General features: G+C 36.2%; 1 protein-coding gene across 1 annotated transcript; it reads right to left on the bottom strand.

Annotated features, from left to right (window-relative positions):
• Window positions 1-1,781: 1,781 nt before the first annotated feature.
• Window positions 1,782-27,349, bottom strand: nat15 (N-acetyltransferase 15 (GCN5-related, putative)). Its single transcript, XM_039774804.1, has 7 exons — window positions 27,137-27,349; window positions 18,211-18,325; window positions 17,696-17,825; window positions 16,661-16,757; window positions 8,869-9,103; window positions 6,872-7,065; window positions 1,782-5,535 (listed from the first exon to the last, which is right to left on the bottom strand). The coding sequence occupies exons 2-6, from the start codon at window positions 18,318-18,320 to the stop codon at window positions 6,909-6,911; spliced, it is 729 nt and encodes a 242-aa protein (XP_039630738.1). The 5' UTR covers window positions 18,321-18,325; window positions 27,137-27,349; the 3' UTR covers window positions 1,782-5,535; window positions 6,872-6,908.

Below are 27,349 nucleotides of genomic sequence, written 5' to 3'. Positions count from 1 at the left end.
CCAAAGAGGACAAGGACAACCCAAATTGTTATCAACGCTCAGTTCAGAAGCCTGCATCTCTGATGGTATGGGGTTGCATGAGTGCGTGTGGCATGGGCTGCTTGCATGTCTGGAAAGGCACCATCAATGCAGAAAAATATATTCAGGTTCTAGAACAACATATGCTCCCATCCAGACGTCATCTCTTTCAGGGAAGACCCTGCATTTTTCAACAAGATAATGTCAGACCACATTCTGCATCAATCATAACATCATGGCTGCGTAGGAGAAGGATCCGGGTACTGAAATGGCCAGTCTGCAGTCCAGATCTTTCACCTATAGAGAACATTTGGCGCATCATAAAGAGGAAGGTGCGACAAAGAAGGCCCAAGACGATTGAACAGTTAGAGGCCTGTATTAGACAAGAATGGGAGAGCATTCCTATTTCTAAACTTGAGAAACTGGTCTCCTCGGTCCCCAAACGTCTGTTGAGTGTTGTAAGAAGAAGGGGAGATGCCACACAGTGGTGAAAATGGCTTTGACCCAACTTTTTTGGGATTTGTTGACACCATGAAATTCTGAATCAACATATTTTTCCCTTAAAATGATACATTTTCTCAGTTTAAACTTTTGTTCCGTGATTTATGTTCTATTCTGAATAAAATATTAGAAGTTGGCACCTCCACATCATTGCATTCAGTTTTTATTCACGATTTGTATAGTGTCCCAACTTTTTTGGAATCCGGTTTGTATATCTCAACAACAACAGATATATATCTAACGTAAATCCACACATAAATACACATAGAAGACAACAGAATGGTAACATCATTCTCAAACTTACTTAATCTTCTGATTCCAAACTTGCCCAATTTAGTGTGAATGTGTGCATATAAGTGAACCCTGTGATGGACTGATACCCTCTCCAAGACTGGTTATTGCTTTCCGTCTGATGTTGTTAGGGTAGGCATTGGCCCCCTGCTACCCCAAATTGGAAAGTAGAGTAACAACTATAATTCTTATTAAAATGAAAGAGAATCTCCAGCTGAATATTTCTGTAAACATATACTCCCTTTTGTGGTGCCTGAAATGCCTGCAGCCGGCATACTCTTCTTAAAGAGGTAAACCAAGAATGGACTGGGCAATGTGGACACACACAGAGTAAAAGATGGGGCAATGTGTCTAGTGCTTTTACTCAGAAAATAGTGCTTTCAATTAATAAAGCAATAGTGCAGTCACCTATTCAATAAATGATGAATTCAGAATAAAATCAGTACATTGGAAGAGGTTAAAATGAAAATCAATGAATAAATAATCCAATAAAATGAGTGTAAAGCCAGCAAAGTCAGGGTCTATTAAAAACTGCTTATGAGCTTTGGTGCCTCCTTCTAAAACCAACAACCCACCATGAGCCTTAGAGCACTGTTTCTGTAATTCAGCACACACACACACACACACACACACACACACACACACACACACTGCCACAGACCCAGAGTGCACTTTAGCACACCTTATTTATTAAAACAGTTCAGTGCCTGTGGACCCTAAAATGATTTAAAATATACTGTAACTATATACAGTATATATCAATCATTGTGCTAAAAAAGGGCCATAATATGAAAACCTGTTTAAAAAAAAAAAACTTTTCTCAGTGATGGTATTTTTATGAGAGATTAAAAAAATACAGCAATAAGCACACTCATACATGCACACACACACACACACACACACACACACACACACACATACATACATGACACAGCTAAACATTATTAAAAGAAAAAAGATCATAAGCAAAGTTTCTCATTAAAATATTTAATTAGGAAACAGGGAACATCTTGACAGATTTTAACAAAGAACATAAAATGGAGAAAACGTAAATAACTAAATAAAGGAATTCAACACAGTTAACCCCTCTCTCCAAGGAAAAGGTACAGATATATTGGTAAAAGGAAAAAACTAAATATTGAAATAAACTGTACTCTTTCCATAGCTAAGTGTCTGAAATATATACTAAAGTCTTCTAGAACAAGTATATCAAAGTGTGTTTAAATTGTATTTTGTACAAAACATGCTGGCTAAGGTAAAATGCCATTAATTGCAAATAGTCTAGGCTCTTTTGGCCCAAACATTTTAAAAACATCATTACCAACTAAACTTCATCCTTCACAAAGTTCATAAAGTCACAAAGTGTAATACATTTTTTCATGCAACTCATGTCATTTCCAAAGTTTTTTTGTTCATTTAGGAGATTTTCTTTCATACAAGCATAAAAAGAGACAATTGGGGTACATCATTGTTCTGTTGTATTTGTACTTACATGTTGTGAAAATTAACTACTTAAACATTAAGTTTGTTTCAGGTGAAACTACATAACATTAGTAACACATAAAAAATCCCCAGACAGAAAAAAAACAAAAATCAATAAACAAAAAATAAATTAAAAATCAGTATCATAATGGTGTTATGTACAAAGGGTGTAAACTTCTGAAAACAAATACACATAAATAGACATTCATATTAATAGCCACAAGATATCTAGTAAAACTACATTGTTGCACTTGTCCTAAGAAGCAACACAATGCACTTTCTACAAAGTCTCCTTGCCTATACTTCCCTGTGTATGTGTGTGTATGGGTCAACATCAAAGCTGTATAACTTAGCCAAAAAGATGAAATATGTAAATGAACTGTAAATCTGTTATTAGCTTCCCTCCTCAAAACAACTTAATAACTGTAGTAATACTACAATCATACAAGAAAAACTCAGAATTGTACTAATACAAACAGTATAGTTTAAACAATAAAAATAAGTCAGTCTTTTATATATGGCATATACTATATAGGTAGAAAAGAGGTCCTGAAATTTGGTCCTAGTGGGCTGTAGTAGTTGCAGATTTTTAGTCCAACCCAATTGATTAATTAGAAGCCAATCCTTGTCGGTAACAGAACTTGTTATTGAATTTTATGGCTTGTTAGTGGTTGTAATTCCACCATTTCAGGTCATTCTTCAATTGTACATTTTTCTTTTCCAAGAATATCATCTAAATAATTCATTGCCAGGAGAAGATTACTAATTCTCGGACCATCAACTTTTCTATTCCATTTCTTTTCAATTTTTTTTATTAAAACAGATACATGATGAAATACACAAGTGTAGATGGGGCTAAGTTAATTGGTGAGATGCTGGTTATCACATTATTTGCACCTTATTGTTAATTGGTAGCTAGTTAAGAAAACAAGAAGCAACTAAAAACAGTGAGTTCTGTATACAGCCAAAAGAAGCCACTGAGATCTGGGAATCTTAAAAAGCCAGTTAACTAAAATGAAGCACAGCAATGTTTCTTGTGTAATAATTGCTTCAGCCAGGAAAAACTATCTTCTAACTATGAAACTGAGTTGGAACAAAAACATGCAGGACAGAACCAGAGGACACCTGATGTACATTATTTGTACAAAAAAATGGCAAATGACTGCCAGAAAGGTACAACTTTAAACCTGTATTAAATTATCACAAAATAAATGCTTGAAAAAAATGTACATTTAGGAAATTAAACACCTGGTAAACAAACATAATTTGAACTTCATTCTTTTCTACCAACAATAATCTACAGATTTTGTAAATTCTTATGCTAGACATTAAGTTATTGTGGTAAATACTCCCATTCATCAGTATATGAAATGCCACAACACTAGTATTACCTTAAATGTAGTGTTAGGTAAATGCAGTTATTTAGGAAGTTGTTTGCCGAGAGTTAATGATCTTTTTAAATTATAATGGTTACAAAAATATAAAATAACGGCAAAGAAGTAAACAGTTTAATTCCTAATTAGGTCTCTTTGTTCATCTACCCACACCAACCCCCAACCCCCATCATTTACATTTTAGGTATGGATTGTAAATATTGCCAGTTTCAGAATTTTCTATATTTTAAGTAAGTGAAAACATTGTTTTCCAAGATTACAGAAACTGTTGTATAATGTACCTGCTTTATCATTTAAACATTGAGATCTGAAACAAGAACTGAAATCAGACTTCAAAGATATGTAAAAATAGTCACATTTCACTCTTCTTTAAATAAATTCTATACCACTAAAATACAATATAAGTAAAACAATAACTGCAACATATTTTTACTTTGCATAGCAACAGTGGAACTACACTTAATGAAATAGTTGTATTTTGTTTAGCGCTGCATATCTCCATTAAAATACTTCTTTTAAAGACACTATAAAGGCTGACATACTGTGTATTATACTGTTCAACCCACTGATTATCTCAGGGTGGTAGAAAATAACAGACACACACTATAACTAAGAGAAATATTGTTCGCTCAGTATTATAATGAACAACGGATCATATCAAGATGACAACAGAAAAATTGAGACGTAAAGTGCTAGTAAAAAGCATAAAAAAAGAGAGAGATTTATTTTGGGGGAAAAAAAAAATCACTCTGTAAATTTTAGAGGTTTCTAATCCTGTCTAAAGAGGATGTTAAAGAATGTATAAAAATAACAACCACCTATTCAAACTAAAATATTAAATCATCTAAAATGCAGTGGGAAATAACCTAATCTATAAAAAAAAAAAACATACACAATATTACTATGGACTAATTAAAACTGTTTGGCAATGCCACAACATGCTCTTTTGTACAAATTCCTCTTTTAAGTATCCTAACAATAACTGAAAAATCCCAACTCATCCAAAGAACAGTGCAAATTAGAATATGAAAACAAAAGTTAAAAAAGTTACCCATCTCTTTTGTTTGAAAAAATAAATAAATAAATAATTACAATTCAATTTATATCAGTCTTTTGCCTGTTAGAACAGATATACGAATATATAATTAAAATATAATCTTTTTTCCCTTCATGAATTTGTTTATACAGGAGGTGTCTGCTTTTTTTAATTGTACATTCTACTTGGCCCAAGTATTGCTAACAAAGCCTGGTTGTTATACATTCACTAGCTATAATATATATTTATATACAAAAATAGAAAGAATATGCTACACATGCACGCATGCATTAGTGGGCTAACCCCTGCTCATGTATAATCTGCATCCAAGTCTTTGATCAGAAGCATACCTCAAAAGCATTTTAGTTGTAAATGTAAAAACCAAAGTAAACTGTCAAATTTCTTCCAATACGATATGATCAGACCATGCAGGTCTTAATGAACTGTTAATATCAATGTTACATACACTCATGGACAATATGGAAACATTAATCGATAAACATATACACATGGTCCTGAGAATTAACACTGTTATTTACATTATGACAAGGAATTTTCTCTTTTTCATTGAACACAAAAACATAAAGATAAAAACTACAAAACTTAAAAAAATTATATAAACAGTTCAGTTAGATTTTGGAGGGAGAAACAAATTTACAGGTACATGGTATCCATTAAAAGAATTAACTCTAAATTTAGTGAACAAGCTTATAAAAGCACCATTGCTCGTCTTAGTATTTATTTATATATTTCTTCAATTCATGTGTCCTCTTTTTCAGTATTCACTTTAGTCTTACATCTGGATGGAAGTCACTGGAAAGATACAATTAATATATGATGAAAGAAAAATTTACCAGAAAGGCAAATATAATTTTGTATAAAATATTGTCTAAATGCCTCAGAAAACATATGAACAGTACATTTATCAATTACGAGTTTCCTGAAACTGTGTGTTTCATTACAGAGTTAAAGAGAGCCAGAACCTGTACTTAATCATATTATGAACAAAACTAGAATCAGCCCTGGACATGATTCCAGTTCCTCCACATATGCAACCTAACAAAACTATATTTTCAGTAAGTACCCTAATTAATTAGTAGTAATAATAATTCTGATCAATTTTAATGTCAGATATTGCATATTTAAATATATGGAGCAGAAAATAATATTCTTTAATGCAAAAATAAAATGTAACAAAATCTGACCTACTGAGAGGGGAAGAAAAGACTAGTAGTTAATTTTGTACCAAGAACAAATTACTAAAGGGTCTTCAGAAAACAATTGTTTAGTTTTGTTGTTTAAAGAGCCAGCCACTTGAGACAGAAAGCACTGCTATTTTAATATAATTGGCCAGTGCAATTTAATACAATTGTGTATTTTTTAATCCTCGAAAATATTTCACCAAGCAAATTTCTTGCTTTTACCTTTAATCAAGAAGACATTTCTGAATGAAACAGAGAGCAAGGATCAAGTCTAGGTGGGGCTATCTTACCAAAGGGGTTCAACTGCACTTCTACCTATTTCTTAAACATTCATATAAAAGAAGATATATTCCAGTTTTCTGCAACACTGTAGAAGGAAACTTGTGGCCATATGAACCACTTCCCTCAATAATTACATAACCTGAACCTCCTACATCCTAAAATAATCACAATGACACTGAAATACATCTGTACAGACAATGTCACATCAGTACTACTAGAATAATAAAATACAATTTGTGGTACAGTACATACTTTTAAACATTGTTCAATCATATGATCATCAACCTGTCAAAATGCATGTTAGCAACAGTGGCAAAGATGTCCTTTAAAATAGTCCAATTTCAGTACTCATTTCAAGACCAGTATAGGCATATGACTATTGTTATAATTCAGAAAGAAATATTTAATTTGCTGTTACCTAAAAAATGCCATTTAATAAAGCATTTCCACAGATGGTTGAATACTAGCAGATAACTTAAATAAGATAAAGTAGAAGCTACAGTACATTAATGCTTAGTACTAGGGGCTTGAACAAACATTTAACATTACTAAGTTGACAGCTGCTTAATTACAGCAATACATAATTCAAACTACTTCTTTTAATTGGCTTCATAAACTAGGTAAAACATGTTAAATCAAAAGCAGAAATTTCACATAATACACACCTTACTGAGTCCATTCTTCATAACTTCTATAGGTCAGTCACATTGTTCTGCTATATTCAATACCACTTTTTACAGAAATACCTGACCAGGGTAAAAAACTACGAAGAAGATTCTGAGCCTGACGATATATCCTCTGTGGAATTGTACAAGGACTCAGATTTGCCAGTGCAGAGCCTATATGCTGAATATAATCAGTAAGCACAAGTTAAGGAAGAAATCATCACACAGTTCCAAAGAGGAACTTTTTTAATAATGTAAACAGATTTCTTTAAATAAAAAAATGTAGCAACTAATACAACTTCAAAACTTTGATGATTCAAATATTTCTATTGGTATAATGTGAATTATGGGTAGCTATATAAATGAAAGTCCAGCTATTGCTCTGTTGGTGATTCAATAGATTTGTTGACAACTGTAAGAGGGACATAAAAATTTTAGAAGGGCTTAATGCACCTATCACAGTTTACAGCTTATGGGATTCCAGCAGTGACACAAAAACACAGTAAATAGTAAACTATTCACCAGTTAGTATTAAAGTTATAAGAAATAGGCAATTTAAAAAGTTAAATATCTTTTTCATTATCATCACTGTTTTTGACAGCCTATTAATTAAATACAAAATAATGTCATAAGCCAATACTAGGTATCCCGAGTAGCAGAAAATATACACTGCTGGTATCCATCTATTCACCACTAATAATTTTAGGGCTGCAGCCTTGTCCTGCAGCATCAAGCACTATGGGAACCAGCCTTGGAAAGGGGCAGTTATGTGCTCTCCACTGGGGCTGTGAGGCATCAGAGATAACTAATGCACAAAGTGGAGAAAAGCAAAGTTAAGGGGTGGAGAAGGTGGAGTGGGCTCAAAAGCCAACCAGAGTGTGAATTAAAACAGGCTTTACAGCATACTCCCAAAATGATTGCTTAAAAAATTTATAACCAATACCTATCTAACAATATCATAACAAGAACTGTAAAGCAAATCCTTGATGAATTTAAGGAAATAGGAGTAAAAAAAATAGATTTACCACTTGCCTCCTGTAGAAATTATATAGATAATCTTAGCAAATTTCAGATTTGTAAATTAAATGTAAAAACAATTCTATACAAACTTAAAGGCAATAATATTTTCATGTTTCAATTTCACACCCATTAACATTCTCCTTTTAAAATGTAGTGTCCACATTAAAGAAATACATATATTCCTGAAATTATGCAATAAAATCACAAGCCACAGACCTTCTTAAAATTTTCAGAAGTGAAATTATTCACTACACACTACTTTAACATAACCTACTTCTGTTAGAGAAACTGGTGAAACTATAATTATTGTGACTGCTTTATTATTTTACTCTTTCAAGTTCTATTTTTCTTCTTGGTGTCCTTTGGTGTTGTAAAGTAATGCTGCCACATTGATCCAAGCAAATCTACTGATATTGGAATAGGACTTCAAGATTGTTCTCAAAAACTGCCACAACTAATAACAGATCCAATAGAAGACATTCTTAAAAATAGCAAGCAACTTACATTAAAACTGTCAGAAGCTTTAATTCATTTTTTACTCACATAGACAAATGTATATTTTTTATGTACAATGTAGTTGTATTATTATATATATATTTTTTTCTTTTTTGTTACTCTTTGTGTATTTGAGAGGGTTGTGGTTTATTATAATATTTATATACTTTTGAGCTTCTGTAAAAGCTAAATTTCCCCTTGGGATGGACAGGCAGACAAACTGACTGATCAGTTGTCTATCTATGTTAAATTAAACACTTAATATTATAAAAGTGAACCACAATCTGGGTTAGTAAATTGGGAGTCCATCTATCAAACCATTTATCCTCCAATCCGTTTAATTAAGTTTTTGGCAGCATATGCCTATTCCAGTAGCATCAGGCACACATAAACAGCCAACTGTGGAAGGTAGATTTAAACCTTCATTCAATATCAGCTGTACGATATACAATAAAATTAATGACATTAGAAGGAAAGGATATAAGATCGTCCAAGGGGGATGTCCACCGTTGATATACAAAACATATGTAAATCCATCTTTTAGTACTCCTCGTATTGAGTAATAATATGGCAAGTAATGATGCTGTTTAAAGTCTCTGTTCTCATAGAAGTGAATGGCAGTGTTATTTGTAGTAAGAACATGAAGATAGATGGCTTTGCAATGATCCTGGGCTGTTGTAGATATGTGATCTTTCAAACTTTCTAGTAAAAGAGAACCTAAAAAAAAACAAAAAACAAAAGAAAGAAAAAAATGTAACATTTGACATAAGCAAAACATCACTGTATTTAGCAAATATATACACTTTAATATTTGACAAAAGTTTCTACATTATCATAATTATTTCTTATTAAATTATAGTGACTGTGTATTTCTAGCTTTGTTTTCAAATTTGGAAAAAATAGTTGCCTCAATGAAGCCTTCGGGCTCTCCGGACGATGTGGTGCCGTCCAGACTGCTGAAAGATGTGTTTCCTGTGATTCGATATGATGTCCTAAAGATCATAACTAGTAGTCTATCCTCGGCTATAGTTCCTCATGCTTTCAAACACGCAGTTGTACATCCAATTGTGAAAAAACCTGATCTTGACCCTGCCATTCTTTCCAATCTTCGTCCAATCTCCAAGCTACCTTTCTTGTCAAAAATACTAGAAAAAGTAGTTTATGAGCAATTAACTCATCACCTACAGGACCATCAGGTAATGGATCTTTTTCAGTCAGGCTTTAGGCCCCAACACAGCACAGAAACCGCGCATTTACGTGTCCTAAATGACGTCCTTTTGGCATTTGACTCAGGATTCCACGTGGTTATGGTTCTTCTCGACTTATCTGCTGCTTTCGACACAATCGACCACGACATCATGATCTCCCGACTCGAATCCTGGGCTGGTGTATCTGGCTTAGCCCTCGACTGGTTCAGGTCATATTTCTGCAACAGGACTCTCAGAGTCATGCTAGACGATTTTTCATCTGAATCAGTCCCACTCCCATGTGGGGTTCCCCAGGGTTCCATTTTAGGGCCACTACTTTTTTCAATCTACATCCTGCCTTTAGGTGCAATTTTTAGAAAGCATGCAATTTCATATCACCTATATGCTGACGACTGCCAAATTTATTTCTCCCTCAAGCCAACTGACTCCACCAAACCTCTCCTCGACTGCCTATCTGACATTAAGGACTGGCTGGCTGTAAACTTCCTTCACCTGAACGATTCAAAACCGAGGTCATTGTTTTAGTCCCGACTGCAAACAGGCTCCACCCCTTGGCCTCGTTTCTCTTCCCATTCCAGTAACTTCGTCTGTCTCCAATCTTGGAATCAAAATGGATACGTTCCTGAAAATGGATGCTCAAGTCAACAGCACAGTAAAATCCTGCTTTTTCCATCTAAGGCTAATCGCCAAACTCAAGCCTATTCTTTCTAACCACCTCCTGGAATCAGTAATTCATGCATTCATTACGTCCCGGCTTGACTACTCTAATTCCTGCCTTTTTGGTATCAGTAAAGCCACACTTTCTAGACTCCAACTGGCTCAAAATGCGGCTGCAAGGCTTCTAACTGGAAGTAGCAGAATCCAACACATTTCACCAATTTTGAAAACCCTTCACTGGCTGCCGGTTAGATTCAGAATCGATTTTAAGATTCTCCTCCTAACCTATAAGGCATTAAACGGTCTAGCCCCCGCCTATTTGAGTGTCTTGCTCCATTGTCACAATCCCCCTCGTGTTCTTAGATCCACAGATCAGCTGCTCCTAACCGTTCCCAAGGCACGTTTTAAAGCTCGTGGTGAAAGGGCTTTCTCCGTCTGTGCACCCAGGCTCTGGAACTCCCTGCCCTTAGTGGTTAGGCAAGCCGCTTCAGTCGCCACATTCAAATCTCGCCTAAAAACGCACTTCTTCACATTGGCTTTTAATTCTTAACCTGTTTCATTTTCCACTTGTCTTTTGCTATTTTCTCTATTTTATTTGGTCCCTTGACCTGTTTTTAGTATCTCTGTTTTAATTCTCTCTTAATGTTTATTTTAATATTTTGCTTTTAGTCCTGCTTGTTGTAACTGTACAGCGCTTTGGTCAGTTGTAATGCTGTGTTTTTAAGCGCTCAACAAATAAATATGGTATGGTATGGTATTACAAACTACAAACTATTATACATCTTTATTTCGTTTATGAATTTTTTTCTTAAATACATAAGTAAAGGACACTTATATTTACATGTTTAGGGTGGCACTGTCACACAAATTCGAGTACTAACTATTGACTTTTGCTGCATTCTATTATGTGCTATCACTTTACTATATTAGGCTTAAATGCAAATTTAAGAAAGCTTATTTTGAAACTGATTACTCAGATGAGCACAGAACACTCAAATTAAGTAAATAGGGTTTTTCCCCATAAACATTTTTAATTCCGGGAACAAATCAAAGCAACACAAAGTCATGCTTTAAAAAATACTCCACCTAAAAATTACACTTTATTTATTACTTAACCTTTGATTTCTGTAATAATGGTCTAAAAGAAATTTTTAATCTTGTGTATGTATGTAGAACAGAAACATAAAAAGATCCTAACACAATATGCTAAAATGCGGACCAACAGCAAACAATATTAAAATGTCTATGAAAAAAAATTTCAGTATACTCAGGTTGCATAATCCACATGCAAGACAATTAGTCGTATGCTTACTAAATCCCAAACACATGTATTTTTGCTAAAACATTGTTAAATAGGCCACTTCTTGTGAACAGTTGGAGGATGTGCTTAAACAGCATCAAGATTTTGAATTAAAGATTTACCTGCTCCATCATTCATTGGCCATTAAGATATAATAGCCTATGTTTAAGTGTTTCAATGGCAGTTTGTGCAGGTGCACTGGTGAATCAACCTTGTTGAAGTACCTTGAATATGCCCTAATATAAGACATACTTCTCACATGACAATGTTTTCACTTTTTTTTGTTTTGTTTTATTCTGTAATTGTACTCTTCTCTCTGACAGTGCTCTGCAATGTTGACATTATGTGAAATGCCATGGTAGCCAATGAATGAGCTATTACCTGGAAGGAACCCTGGGGAGGTGGGCTTTCAATTCAACTTTCATTAACTTTTCTTAGAATTTCTTCCATGTGTCTCTTGTCCTTGCTATCACTATCCCGGCTGTACCTCCATCTGCACTCAACACGACAAGGGTTATTGGAGCAGAAAACTTTAAGACTGGGTGCCTTTCTTGATGCCAACATCCTTTAGTCAGGTTTTCTGACATGCAAGAGAGATGGTGTCCTTATTCTAACCCCATTTCACAGGGGTAAGGGATAAATATATTATTAAATACATATTTGTAAATATATAAATTTTATAGTACTAAGTAAGGGATGAATATGAATTGAATATGGATTGAAAACCTTTTACACAATATGCATACAGGTGCTGGTCATAAAATTAGAATATCATGACAAAGTTGATTTATTTCAGTAATTCCATTCAAAAAGTGAAACTTGTATATTAGATGGGCGGCACGGTGGCGCAGTGGTAGCGCTGCTGCCTCACAGTTAGGAGACCCGGGTTTGCTTCCCGGGTCCTCCCTGCGTGGAGTTTGCATGTTCTCCCGTGTCTGCGTGGGTTTCCTCCGGCGCCCGGTTTCCTCCCACAATCCAAAGACATGCAGGTTAGGTGGATTGGCGATTCTAAATTGGCCCTAGTGTGTGCTTGGTGTGTGGGTGTGTTTGTGTGTGTCCTGCGGTGGGTTGGCACCCTGCCCAGGATTGGTTCCTGCCTTGTGCCCTGTGTTGGCTGGGATTGGCTCCAGCAGACCCCCGTGACCCTGTATTCAGATTCAGCGAGTTAGAAAATGGATGGATGGATGGATGTATATTAGATTCATTCATTACGCACAGACTGATGTATTTCAAATGTTTATTTCTTTTAATTTTGATGATTATAACTGACAACTAATGAAAGTCCCAAATTCAGTATCTCGGAAAATTAGAATATCAATTAAGACCAATGCAAAAAAAGGATTTTTAGAAATGCTGGCCAACTGAAAGGTATGAACATGAAAAGTATGAGCATGTACAGCACTCAATATTTAGTTGGGGCTCCTTTGGCCTGGATTACTGCAGCAATGCGGCGTGGCATGGAGTCGATCAGTCTGTGGCACTGCTCAGGTGTTATGAGAGCCCATGTTGCTCTGATAGTGGCCTTCAGCTCTTCTGAATTGTTGGGTCTGGCATATTGCATCTTCCTCTTCACAATACCCCATAGATTTTCTATGGGGTTAAGGTCAGGCGAGTTTGCTGGCCAATCAAGAACAGGGATACCATGGTCCTTAAACCAGGTACTGGTAGCTTTGGCACTGTGTGCAGGTGCCAGGTCCTGTTGGAAAATGAAATCTGCATCCCCATAAAGTTCGTCAGCAGCAGGAAGCATGAAGTGCTCTAAAACTTCCTGGTAGACGGCTGCGTTGACCTTGGACCTCAGAAAACACAATGGACCAACACCAGCAGATGACATGGCACCCCAAACCATCACTGACTGTGGAAACTTTACACTGGACCTCAAGCAACGTGGATTCTGTGCCTCTCCTCTCTTCCTCCAGACTCTGGGACCTTGATTTCCAAAGGAAATGCAAAATTTACTTTCATCAGAGAACATAACTTTGGACCACTCATCAGCAGTCCAGTCCTTTTTGTCTTTAGCCCAGGCGAGACGCTTCTGACACTGTCTCTTGTTCAAGAGTGGCTTGACACAAGGAATGCGACAGCTGAAACCCATGTCTTGCATACGTCTGTGCAGGGTGGTTCTTGAAGCACTGACTCCAGCTGCAGTCCACTCTTTGTGAATCTCCCCCACAGTTTTGAATGGGTTTTGTTTCACAATCCTCTCCAAGGTGCGGTTATCCCTATTGCTTGTACACTTTTTACTACGACATCTTGTCCTTCCCTTCGCTCTCTATTAATGTGCTTGGACACAGAGCTCTGTGAACAGCTAGCCTCTTTAGCAATGACCTTTTGTGTCTTGCCCTCCTTGTGCAAGGTGTCAATGGTCGTCTTTTGGACAACTGTCAAGTCAGCAGTGTTCCCCATGATTGTGTAGCCTACAGAACTAGACTGAGAGACCATTTAAAGGTTTTTGCAGGTGTTTTGAGTTAATTAGCTGATTAGAGTGTGGCACCAGGTGTCTTCAATATTGAACCTTTTCACAATATTCTAATTTTCCGAGATACTGAATTTGGGACTTTCATTAGTTGTCAGTTATAATCATCAAAATTAAAAGAAATAAACATTTGAAATACATCAGTCTGTGTGTAATGAATGAATCTAATATACAAGTTTCACTTTTCGAATGGAATTACTGAGATAAATCAACTTTGTCATGATATGCTACTTTTATGACCAGCACCTGTATATTACAAAGATAATTTTTCCAATTGTGAGTATATGAACCAAATTGTACTTTTTATTTGATTTCAATTTATACATTTTTATTTATATTTTAAACTCGGACAACATAGCTTCAGAAGATTGGTTTAAAACTTGAATCCCAGCCACATCACAATCTTCATGGAGTCCAAGAGTTCTCCCGATGTCTATGCATTCTTTTCCCCTGGATAGTCTGTATTTCTTGCAATATTCAAATTTACGAATATGAGCTGAAACGTTTATTTTAAATTGGCCCTTCATGCATTACCACAATGGTCTAGTATCTTTATCCACAGTAGAGATTTTACATTCAAATAAGAATTTTAAAATATTTTTGAATGTGTATTACAGTTTAACTCTTCTTCGGGCTGAATATTTTTTGCAGGCAACTCACTTTTGAAAAGCATACAAAGCAAAGGTTTCACATGTAAATCAACGTAAAACATCTGTTGGTGCGGCTGCTGTTGGCACCTGTTCAGGGTCTCTGGTGGTTGTGTAGGGACAGCTTGATGGCCGGTAGGAATACGTGGCGGGTTGGCTACCTGGCTGTCTTTGTGTGGCAGTGCATCACAATCTGTCTAGTACTTTTTTTCATCATAAGTGGCGGTCCTCTCAGACGAACTTTGCCATAGGCGCATCAGCTACCCAAGTGTGTTCAACACTACGATCAGCTGGGGACCGTTCAGCTGAAGCCGGTACCTCACTTTCACTTTCAATCTCCACCTCCAGGTCAACTGCCTGAAAATTGGAGTCCGACAACTCAGATTCAGATTTGGCAATAATACACAAAACGCAATCGAGGTCAAATTAACGAAGCTAACTTTCCTTTTAGAAAAAAGAGTCAAATTAAAACATAACAGCAAGTTTTACGGCTGACTACCATCCTCTACCCCTGAATTTCGACAAAAGTCGACATCCGCCCTGAAAGAGTTAAGTATTCAAAATTGAATATAAAATTTCAGATGTCTCTATTCCTTGTTGCCTTATCATAATGCACCACTACATAAGGTAACCTTCCAAAATTTTCCAGATTGCTCTCTCATATCCTCTCAATACTACCAGTAACATCTTATACTTATAATTACTTGGATAGCTTCATACTCTCATCAATAAAACGGACACCAATCATCCAATGCAAAACAGCAGAGTTTTTGTGAAACCTTGGCCTTGAATGGGGAAGCCAGTCAACAATTGGTTCTTTATTAGAACATTACAGCATTATCTTTAAACTCCTGCTAGCTGCAGCAAAGAAAGGCTGATACCCTTATTCAGACAAAGATTTCAGATTCTTTGCACACAGAAGCTGCTCTGCTCAAAGGAAAGCAGAGTACAGTGCACACAAAAAGTCTTTCTCAAAGGTTAATTAATAGGATACTTGTATTGGTACTGCAAACTTTACACTGTTAAAAGTTTACTTAATATTAAAGTATAGGTCTGAATTATGTATGTTGGTTTTAGCCACAAGTTGTGATTATTTTTACACACTTTAATTTAAGCAATAAGCAATTAACACTTTTGCCCCATCTTCAGTTTAAACCAAATAATAAAATACATTTCAACTACTCTAATTCAGCTATCTCTAACCAACCTCAGCATCAATTCAGTTTCACATTCCATATCTAAGAACACCATCACTTCATTCAAAGCATCATGCTTCAGAGATGCTTCTTGGCAGTACAGCCTGAAAGAGTTGTGAATACAGCAAAGTAATGGGAAAAAAAAAATCACAGAACAGAAAAAAAAACAAACAAAAAAAAAACCTCATTCAATATGTGAAAAGCCTAGGAGAAGATTACTCGCATAAAATGTACAATCTAAAGCAACAAAACAGCTTAAAACAGTCGTTTCTGAAATTGTTCTGTTAAAGACATGGACTCGCTTCAACTGAGAATTTGTAATTGGCTTTCCTAATGGCCTTATCCAGTTTCAGGGTATTTGATGGATTTTATAAAGCAAAAGAGGCAAAAACTGCTGATTATCATAACTTCTGTCAAAAAGTGACACAAGGGGGAGTAGTATGGTTACATTCTACTTTCTTTTACAATTAGCATAATAATTTGCATAATTTTGATTTCACCTTACACAGCAGGTGAACACTTTTGTAACAACTATATTTAGTAAACAAAATTTTTTAACAAAATTAAATAAAATTAAAAATCTGACCAGGAAATTAGTCCCTCCACTGCTTAGTTTTAATAAGGAAAATAAATAAGACAGAGTGCAAAAGAGAAGTGTAATTAAATTACTGAAGCAAACCAGTTTTTAGAAAACAGCATCTGAATTAAGTATTGCATTTTTGTATTTCATCACTAAGCACTAGTTTAAATAAAAATTTAATTTAAATTACACACACACATTCAGGCTTACCTATTCCATGTTTCCTGAACTCCTTTACAACTCCTAAACTTAAAATGTATGCAACTTGTGTGTCAACAGGAAAGCTAGAAGCTAGAATATCCCCATCCTATAAAACAGGCAAAGAATAAAAGAATGTTATTTAACCTGAATTTTTTATCTATCTTAGTACCAGTTTTTTAATGCTAAAAAAAAAAATAAAAATAAAATAAAAAACTGAAATAAACTTAGGTTAAAGAATACTGACTGACAATGTAAACTAAAACTGAACAAAAGTAAACTCAAATTATTTAAAATATACATATTGTACTAATTCAATTACACTGGCACCACTGGCATTTGACGAATGTCATAATGATAGAAATAACAGACAAGTGTACTTAGATACACCCAAGATATTTATGATTAGCACTAATTTAACATTTAAAATATAACATGTACATTATGGTACATTGTAAAAATATGTTTAACAGTTACTGCAATCACTTTTAGATTGTTAAAACAAGATAGCAATATTTGTACTGAAGTAAAATAGTTTTGCAGTAATTATATATATGGTGTATTCTGAAAATCCCACAAAATTTTTTCTATTTACATGCTGTACCGATAACTATTTCAAGGGCGAAAAATGAAGTTTTTAAATATGAAAAATATTTCTAGTTAACTGCAATTCCTATCAGATTTCCATTTTAATCGATGTTCTCATATTACTATGTACACGTCATTTATTAATGTAACATTCTCTTATGTTGCACTGATAGGTTTACTTAGTCACTACTTTAGGAAGATTTACACTTTTTTTGAATACATCTTCGTGCCTATTGATGCCAAGTGATTCTTATTAATTTAATTTCATATCCTGGGAGGTTCTTTTATTTCTTGTTGTTTTTAGTAATGGACTAATTGTTGATTTTTCAGAACTACTGACCTTATCCCATGGCTCCTACAAACCTTAAATATAATTATAAGATAACAAATAGTACAATTAGATACATAACCATTAGACAAAGGACTATTGGAATGTATATAAAATAAAAACCAAATCACCTCTTTGTGCACTTTTGTCCTTCCTTTTATTTCTGCTACTATCATACCCACAATGACACCTTTAAATGTAGCAGCCAAGGAAAAGAATTTTTTGTTTGATGTGATGTCTCGATACCATGAGTCTGGATATCTAACAAGAAAGAAGTAGCCAACAGCATAAAATTTAACATTCATAACTATTAAAATGAAATTTATAACAAGTAACCAAAAAAAGTTTGAAAAAATAAACTAAGAGACAAATAAAGATTATATTTTAAGTACTAAATATATAAAAAAAACGCAATTACTAAGTGAATGTCAGTTATCAAAAATAAGGGTTTACAGAAAATTGATCAAACATCTTCTGTAGTGGTGCTATTACTGCATAAAGTCTAGTTGTATTAAGTAAAACTTTTATGAAAAATGTGACTTAACATGTCAAACAAAATGCTCCTAACAAGTTGTCTAATGTAAGGAAGACATAAATGTACACAGTTTTTGGAAAACATCTGAAAATAAAAAATAGTTGTGCTTACTCAATAGGAAACCAGTCACTACACAGATGTTTTACAGTATCTATGTCATCGTGACAGAGTAAACGAAGGTTGATCTCGCTGAGCGCGCTGGAGGGCACCAGGTTGGTCATTCACCCTGTAAGAATATAACATATTAATGTTTAAAAAGCAAATAAGGCTCAACAATTCATTCATCATAGCAAATCACTAAATATCCATCCATTTTTATAACACGACACATCCTACAGTTAAATTAGGTTTAAATATACAGTGGTTTGCAAATGTATTCAGAAGTTTCGAATACTTGATTAAGAAAAACATTTTAAATATAAAATGAGTTGAGAGAAATTTGAAAACATTAAAAACTGAAATCTGCTGCTTTTGTAAGTGTTTATATCTATCAATATTTTATTAAACCACATTTCACCACTATAACAGAAAGAAGTCTTTTTGGGTATTTTTCTGTAGCTTTACACACTAGTTCAGAAAAAATTTTGCCCTTTCCTCTTGGCAAATATGCCCCACTTCATTAAAGTTCCCGGTACAGCACTTTTAGATAACCATTCTCAAAATGCACCAAACATTTTCAGTGTTTTGTATTATTATTCTGCTGGATGGTGACCCTAGTTAGCATGATGGTCCCATGGTTGGTATCGCTGCCTTACAGAGACTGAATTCATGTGTTTCACTCATTATTTATATTAAGTTTTCACATTCTTCCTGTGTCTACATTTGTTTTCCTCTGTATAGTTTGGTTTTCCTTCCACATCACAAAAACATGCATGTAAAAGTTACTGAAGGATCTAAATAGACCATGTTTGAGATGATGCAAGTATGTGACTGTTCAATTAGATAAAATGATGTTCCATGCAGACAGGTTCAAGCCTTTGGTTGGTGACCCTGAACTGGATAAAGTGTCACTGAAAATGGACGGATGAAAGGTTCAGGATTTTCGTAATCTGAAAGAATCCTCGTAAATATTTCTGTACTGTGCCCTCTTTATTTGTTTTCTTCAAATCTAATAATAACTCTGCTGAAATAAAATTTCACCACAGATTGATACGGCATAGACAACATTAGAACTGGTCAAAAAATCACGTTTTCATTTAACAACATCCTTTTCCAAAGTAGCTGCATGATTGTTAATGGACAATGCTATTTTATTTGTCTGGATTCCATCCTAGATACAGCCTTCTTGAAATCCCCTATTATTGTATATTTTTCACTCTGAATATTTTTGGCCTTCAGGAAAAATCTAATATTTAATAAAAGGAACAAATGAAGTGCTTTTTTTTTAAAAAAAAAGTACTTAATGTATACAATGACACAGTTATCCGACAACAACTGCCAGTGTATAAAGTAAAAATAGCCTCTTACCTGTCACATATTTTTTAAAACTCTTGTACATGGCCCAGAGAGGATTTGAAAGACTAATGGGAATATTTCACAAAACAGTTTTTCAGCATTTTTAAATCTCAAAGGCTCACAGGGTAAAGGTGCTCAAAGAAATGGCTTTCCACTGACATCTACTGGTCAATAAAGAAACAGCAATTACTATGTACTGTACTACAAAAATCTTTTTTTTTTTGTTTTTTTTAATCCAGCTTGGAATTTTGGAAAGTAATGATATCACCAATAGCATTAGACTTTTAAGGGAAACAGAGAGACATGACTAAATATAAACACTATAGCTGTGATTCCTAATGTAGCTTCAGTGTGACCACTGATATAAATGCACAGTAAGCTAGAACCCATTTTTTTGCTCCATGCATGCACCAAAAACGGATGGAAAAAAGCAAACAAAACACTTTCTAAAATGAGACAACTGCAGTTTATCTTCACAAAAAAATTCTGAGCTTGTGTTAGCCTTCTGATTAGCAATACAGAATGCATGTACAGTAAGGCAATGCAACTTGCCAAACATACCAAATCTTGTTAGGCTTACTTATCCCAACAAGGTCTCATCAGGAGTACCAGGTATGGCGAGAACAGCAACAATCTCTGGCCTTCTTCTTTCTCTGTTCTGTTTGTGGTATGTAAAACAGACAGAGTAGTTTCCCTTCTATTTATCAGATCAAAAACACCAGCATTCCTTACTTCTCATTGAAATGTTATATGAATTGTACTTCCAGATGAGCATTCCTTGGATGATAATTCTCATGCACAACAAACCCGCCCTACAACTAATGACAAAAATCAAACCCATTTAATTCTATCATAGCAAATCACAGACTAGTTGGAGTCAGTCACTGGGTATGTTACGTTAGGCAACTGGTTTAATGGGAGTACCCTGCCAACAACCTCAGACTCACTAGGATTAAATGATTTCTACGACTGAAAATCACTGAAAAAAGTCACATAATATAACATAGCTTTAAGAAAAAGAAGGCTGCCATTTTACTAATGACAATATGAGCTAATCATTATAAAAAGTAAAAAGGCTGATCATGGTAGTGATTTGCAAAAAAAAAAAATCTGTAAAATACCGCAGTATTGCATAATACGTCTGTAGTAACACAATGATATAATTAGTGCAAAGTAAAAAAAAAACAAGTCAAGTTGGGGAGCATGCACTGGTACAGTGCATTGCCGCACCCACTACACGACGAAACAACTCGGGATCCCGGTTTGCAACCCCCCAGGCACACACGCGGTCCAGTCTCACCCCTCCAAAAATGACCCTCTATCTGCCGCAGCCAGGTGTTACATGGGCGACCCCTTGGCTTGGTCTAGCCACTCGGGTCCCCAACAATGAGGATCTTACAACCCGGATCACCCTCGGGGAAACGCGCCACATGGCCATAGTGCTGTAACTGATACTCACTCACAATGCAGGTAATGTGCCTCATTCGGGACTCTATGAGCAACCGCTCATTCGACACAAAGTCAAACCAACAGTACCCAAGGATTTTCCGGAGAGAGACAGTGCCAAAGGAGTCCAGTCTTCATCTCAGGTCACTTGATAGCGCCCATGTCTCATGACCATATAGCAAGACAGGAAGCACCAGGACTCTAAAGACTTGGACCTTCGTCCTTTTGCATAGATATCGGGAGTGCCACACACCTCTTTCCAGCAACCTCATGACTCCCCATGCTCTCCCAATCCATCTACTGACTTCACAGGAAGAGTCACCAGAGACATGAATGTCACTGCCAAGGTAAGTAAACCTCTCAACAAGGTCGACACTCTCTCCGCTGTGCTCAAGAGGTCATTAAAGGCCTGGATCTTGGTTTTTATCAGGACACTCGCAAGCCCAGACACTCAGACTCCTCACTCAGTCTCTCGACCGTCCTGATCAGAGCCCCCATTGACTCTGCGAAGATCACAGCATCGTCAGCAAAGTCAAGATCTGTGAATCTCTCTTCACACACAGATGCTCCACAGCCGCTGGACCCCACGACCCTGCCCAACACCTAGTCCATACAAATATTGAACAGAGTAGGAGCAGAACACACTCCTGACGAACCCCAGAATCAACTGGGAAAAATGCAGAGATCCTGCCTCCACTCTGCACAGCACTCACAGTACCAGTGTACAGGTCAGCCATGATATCCAGCAACCTCGAGGGGAATCCCGCGAACCCTCAGGATGTCCCACAGGGCTGCTCGATCAACTGAGTCGACCGCTTTGCAAAAATCAACAAAGGCTGCAAAGAAACTCTGCCGATATTCACGTTTGTGCTCAATGAGAACCCTCAGTGCCAGGATGCGGCCGATGGTAAGACTTCTTAGGCGTAAAACAACGATTCTTTTAAATTGGAATGTTAGTTTTTGCCTTTGAATAATACTTTACCACATTCAAATTATCCTCAAATAGTGGCATTCAACCTGATAGCCCTAACCCAAATTGGCTCAACATCATTGCAAGGTGAAAGAGAACATTAGCATTTAAAGTAGTCACACGGGCCACTGTTTTGTAAACATCACACACTACTACAGCATCCAAGAAAACAATACTCTAATTTCTAAAATACAGTCAAACTCAGTTTTAATGAGCTCGGTTATAAAGATTTCTCAGTTATAATGAAAAAAATTCATTTTTGAAAGATATACCAGCTATTCACATTTAAATTTGCCCTGGTATAATGAGCGAAATCTTGGTTATTAAGAACAACACTTGACCACATCCTGGACTTTTGCGAACCACTAGCGGAATAAATTTCAATATGTAATAAATTTCTTTTCTGATGCCTGAAACAATGTGACGACTGTTACCATACAGAACTGCTTCAGGAAATCAACATCTTGATATTTTTGAAGAAGAGGATGTATTGCCGTTATCTACATGGGTTCGCCAAAAACAATATTGAAATTAATAATGTAAATTATTACGACTATCAACATGCAGAGGACGAATTGTTTACTAGCGGAATTCCTACTGAAGACGAAATCATAAACACGTTGCTTCCAAAAGATGACAACGATGAAGATGACAAGGAGGAAGACGCCACTGGCATATTGGATTTACCAGAATGAAGTTTACCAACATTGTTTGATGCCGAAAATGGCTGCAATAGATTGATGGCATTTTTTCAAGGGACTGACGCGAAAAAGCAAGCGTTGGATTCTTTAAGTGTTTTAAGAAGCAAACTGCATGACTGTAGATTACAAAGTTTAAAACAAAAAAGTATTTTGGATTTTCTTAGAAAATAGTATATTGTACTTAATGTACATTTTCATTATGGGCTAAATGTATTTTTTTTCAATAAATCATTACTTTAATAGACTGAGTTAGTTTTTGTCAAATTCGCATTTCCCGGTTATAGCGAATTCCGCTTATAACGAGCAAATAGTGTCGGTCCCGTGAAACTCACTATAACTGAGTTTGACTGTATTTAGAAAATTCATGCTGCATGTAATTTTAGTCCTAAGCTATCATCAGCTATATCATTAGGACAAAATGTGATTTTAATTCAAGAGAAACATTTAAAAAAAAGAAACTTTTACATACATGTAAATCTTAATTATGGACATGTTCCTTTCCTACACAGCACTAATATTTCCATCTCTAACCTTACTGCTGTGCATTATCTGAATCTTCTTTTACTTTATTATAGAATTACTGTTAAAGCTCTGCTACATACCCATGAAGCCCTGAAAACTGAATCTCAAGGACTCTCCTCTGTGATGTTTACCGTGAACACTTGCAAATCAGCAGTTTCTTGGATGCCGGCCTCACATTTTCAAGGCCTTGCTGAATTTGTGCTGGTGAATGCTCATTCAGCTTTGTGGCACTCACTCTATGATGTTCTCCCTCCCTCTCTTTGTATGTAGAGTAGGCTCCTTCTCTGTCTCCACATTCAAATTAAAACCTGAAGGCCTATAATTTCCCTGCTTTTCCACAATGTATCTCTATTGTTTGTATGTGACAATTTATTTTTAAAGTCTACTCTAAATGTTTCAATTCTGGTCACAGTCAAAGCATTGGACCACAAACTACAAGGCTTCCAATTCTAAGAGTACGTGACTTCAACCGACAGTGTTCTAGTGTTAAAAAGTGTTCATAAATGTTAATAGTTTCAACAAATCACCTTGAAATGGGGGAAGCATGGTTGCTGGCATTGCTGCTTCATGGATCCGGTGTCCTGGGTGTTTTCAGTGTGGAATTTGTACATTCAGTGTGAAAGTCTGTGTGGATTTTCCACAAACAAACTCAAAAAAGGTGTAGAGTTAGGTTAACTGTAGATTATGAACTGGCCTACTGTGACTGCATGCATGTCCATCCATCTCTGTTAAGGGACAATCAGGTGGATGATCCTGTGGTGTCCTGGATAATAGTCTGCTTGTTGGGACAGTTTGTTAGACTCATGGACTGTTTCATATATGGATGTGAGCAACACTGGAGCACCACAAGGAACAGTCCCGTCTTCTCTCTGTACACTTTCTGCTACAAAATAACACCAACCCATATAACCTGAAGAAATTCACAGATGACTCTGCACTTATGGGGCATATTGATAAGAGGAATGGAGTCAGGCAGACAACTTTATTGCTTTGTACTGAAGGAATTGTCTGCAATGTAGCATCAGCAAAAACAAGAAACTGGTTACTGACTTTCACCACACCAAACAGCCTCAATATCCGGTCACTATTCAGTTTGTAATTAGATGCGCATCTGTTTACTTTGACATGGGATGTCCAACCACCCCATGCCCCCTCCTCGCTCTCCAAGATTCTTTACATATACATTTGCAGCGGCAGACTTTAAAAGGGGGACTACAAACAACTGATTTAAAAAAATAAATAAGTAAAAGAAGTACTTCAATGAATGACATAAACAAATGAAAATTAAATACTCAATTTTCACATTATTCTTACTGATTACCCATTTCAATTCAAAAGAGTACAGTGACTTGTAAAACTGTGTTTTGCAATAACAATCAACAAAAGCCAATTCACTAGGAAAAGCAGGAATTTATCTCAGGCAGGATGTTTTATTCATGGATAACTGTATCTAGTAAGCACCTCCAATGATCTAATAATATTAACATTACTTATTATTTGACTGATGCCTTTATCCAAGGTGATTTACGACATCTGCCATAAAATTAGTTAAATTTATTTTTTTTTCCAGTTGGAGTACATCCAGCTGTAGTAATTCACTAATGGTCACACATTGTCAGCACTGAGCCTTCTTAACACATGGCACTGGCCAAGGGCCCCAGAAGCATAGGGGCCTATGATGTTTCTGATGCCTATGTATGTTGCTGTTTTGCAATCAAAACAGGGGGGCCATGATGTTTTTAAGATGCCAATTCACTAGGCACCTGCTGGGTGCTGAAGCTCTGCCCTTAAGGTACTTCTTTTGAGTTCAACTTTTAATGTTTTAGGCCAGACTCTTAACCATCTAACTGCTATTTATGTAGTCTATGCCGACTGCTGTATTCAGCTGAGTGAATGAAGCTGTATTGTAATATTGCCTGTTTTTAAAGCCGCTGTGTAAAACCAAGATTAAATACTGTGCCCTTTATGGCCAGTCTGGCTAAAGGGCACTGCATCCAAGTACACTGTTCTCATTTTTACAAGTATGCTAACTATACAGCAGAAACTTATGTTTTGTTAATACAGTAGAGTCCTATCATCCGACATAAACGGGCCGGCAGAATGTCGGATAATCGAAAATGTCGGATAATGGGAGGTGTTAAGAAAAAGCCTATTAAACATCAAACTATGTTATCATTTTACACATTACTAACCTAATACAGTGGCCTGGTTCATGAACGTCTCGGTACACATACAAATCGGGTTATGACTAAAAGTTTGCCAAACTTTTGCCTCTGTTCACGACCACACATTCGGTATAGGAACAAGCCAGTTTCCCTTTCGGTTTGTGCGCGCTGATGATTTCCGCACGTGTTCAGTCTCGCGTGAGTGTGTGTGTCTCTCTCGCGCTGCACAGGGAGAGAGGGAGAGAGAGAGAGAGAGAGACACACACACACTTGCGCAAGAGAGAGACACACGCACGAGAGAGAGACACAAGCACACATGCGTGCGAGAGACACACACACACACAGACAAGCACGCAAGAGAGAGACACCACGCACACATGCCAGAGAGGGCTGGTCACATAATCCACTGTAATCATGTTTTACAACAAAACAACATAAAAATTGAACTGAAAAAATGAACTTAGCAACAAAAAATTGACTACGCTCACGCTCGCAACTTGCAGTCCTTGTTGCCAATTGATGCGTTTTTTTTTTTGGGGTGGGACGTCGGATAATACAGAATGTTGGATAAGCGAAGGTCGGATAAGCGAGACTACTGTAACTGTGTAACTGTTTTACATACTTATTTTAGAAGTCAAATTCTAATAGAACGAGCTGAAAAACCCATGAGATAAATAAACAAGGCACAACTGGTGAGGCAACAAAATCACTCTTTGACAGCCTCAGATTTGAGCTGCTCGTAATTCCAAAAGCACTTCCATTTTCCATAAAAAATAAACTGTTAAAATAGCCAGAAATATCAATTGCAAGATGTGCACACACAATTTCAATTCTGGTGGAAGTACTTTGATCATTTACAGTTGGTCAGTGTTTGATACACATTCATATTGCACAAACTGGACACCAGGGCCATCTTAACACATGGACACGGGCCAGGGGCCCCAGGAGCATAGGGGCCTATGTATGTTGCAGGTTTTGCAATCAAAACAGGGGCCCCATGATGTTGTTAAGATGGCCCGGCTGGGTGCTGACGCTCTGCCCTTATGGTACTTCTCTGATTTCAACTTTTAATGTTTTAGGCCAGGCTCTCAACCATCTAACTGCTATTTATGTAGTCTATGCCGGCTGCTGTATTCAGCTGAGTGAATGAAGCTGTATTGTAATATTGCCTGTTTTTAAAGCCGCTGTGTAAAACCAAGATTAAATACTGTGCCCTTTATGGCCAGTCTGGCTAAAGGGCACCACATCCAAGTACACTGTTCTCATTTTTAGAACTATGCTTACCATAGAGCAGAAACTTACCTTTTGGTAATAAGTATGTAAAACAGTTACACAGTTATTTTAGAACTCAAATGCTAATAGAACGAGCTGAAAAACCCCTGAAATAAATCAATCAATGAACAACTGGTATGACGAGGCAACAAAATCACTCTTTGACAGCCTGAGATTTGACCTGCTCGTGACTCCAAAAACACTTCCGTTTTCCATAAGAAAAGCAAACCGTTAAAACATCCATAAATGTCAATTTCAATGCCACTCCCACTTCTTTTTCTTTTATTACGTTTGACCGAGACACAAAAAAATAAGCCAAATACGCGCTAGTCAACACGCCGTGCAAAGGCTGACTACAGCTTGTCTACGTTTAACTGGATACAATGATAATACGTAAACAAAAAAAAAGTAGCTTTTTAAAATATATTTTTATATCTTATCTCGCACTAAATACAAACACCAAACAAGTTGAGAATAATTTTGTCACACAGCCCAACGATACATACCTTTATTTTCGCGCGGACAGCGAAAAGAATAGAATCCAATCCGGACTTTTCTTGTCTTTTCTGTCGTGCTATGTTTTTTCTCGCTTTTTGCCTTTAACGCGTCTTTTCTGACATGATTTAGGTAAAAAATTGACAACACAAGCGGAAGGTTCAAACTGAAGCAAAACAGCAACCAACATAAACATTCACCTCGTTTCCGCGTACGGTCTTTAC

The sequence above is a fragment of the Polypterus senegalus genome, chromosome 13 (assembly GCF_016835505.1).
Source record: "Polypterus senegalus isolate Bchr_013 chromosome 13, ASM1683550v1, whole genome shotgun sequence".
NCBI lineage: Eukaryota > Metazoa > Chordata > Cladistia > Polypteriformes > Polypteridae > Polypterus > Polypterus senegalus.
This window is presented reverse-complemented; position numbering and strand designations above follow the sequence as displayed.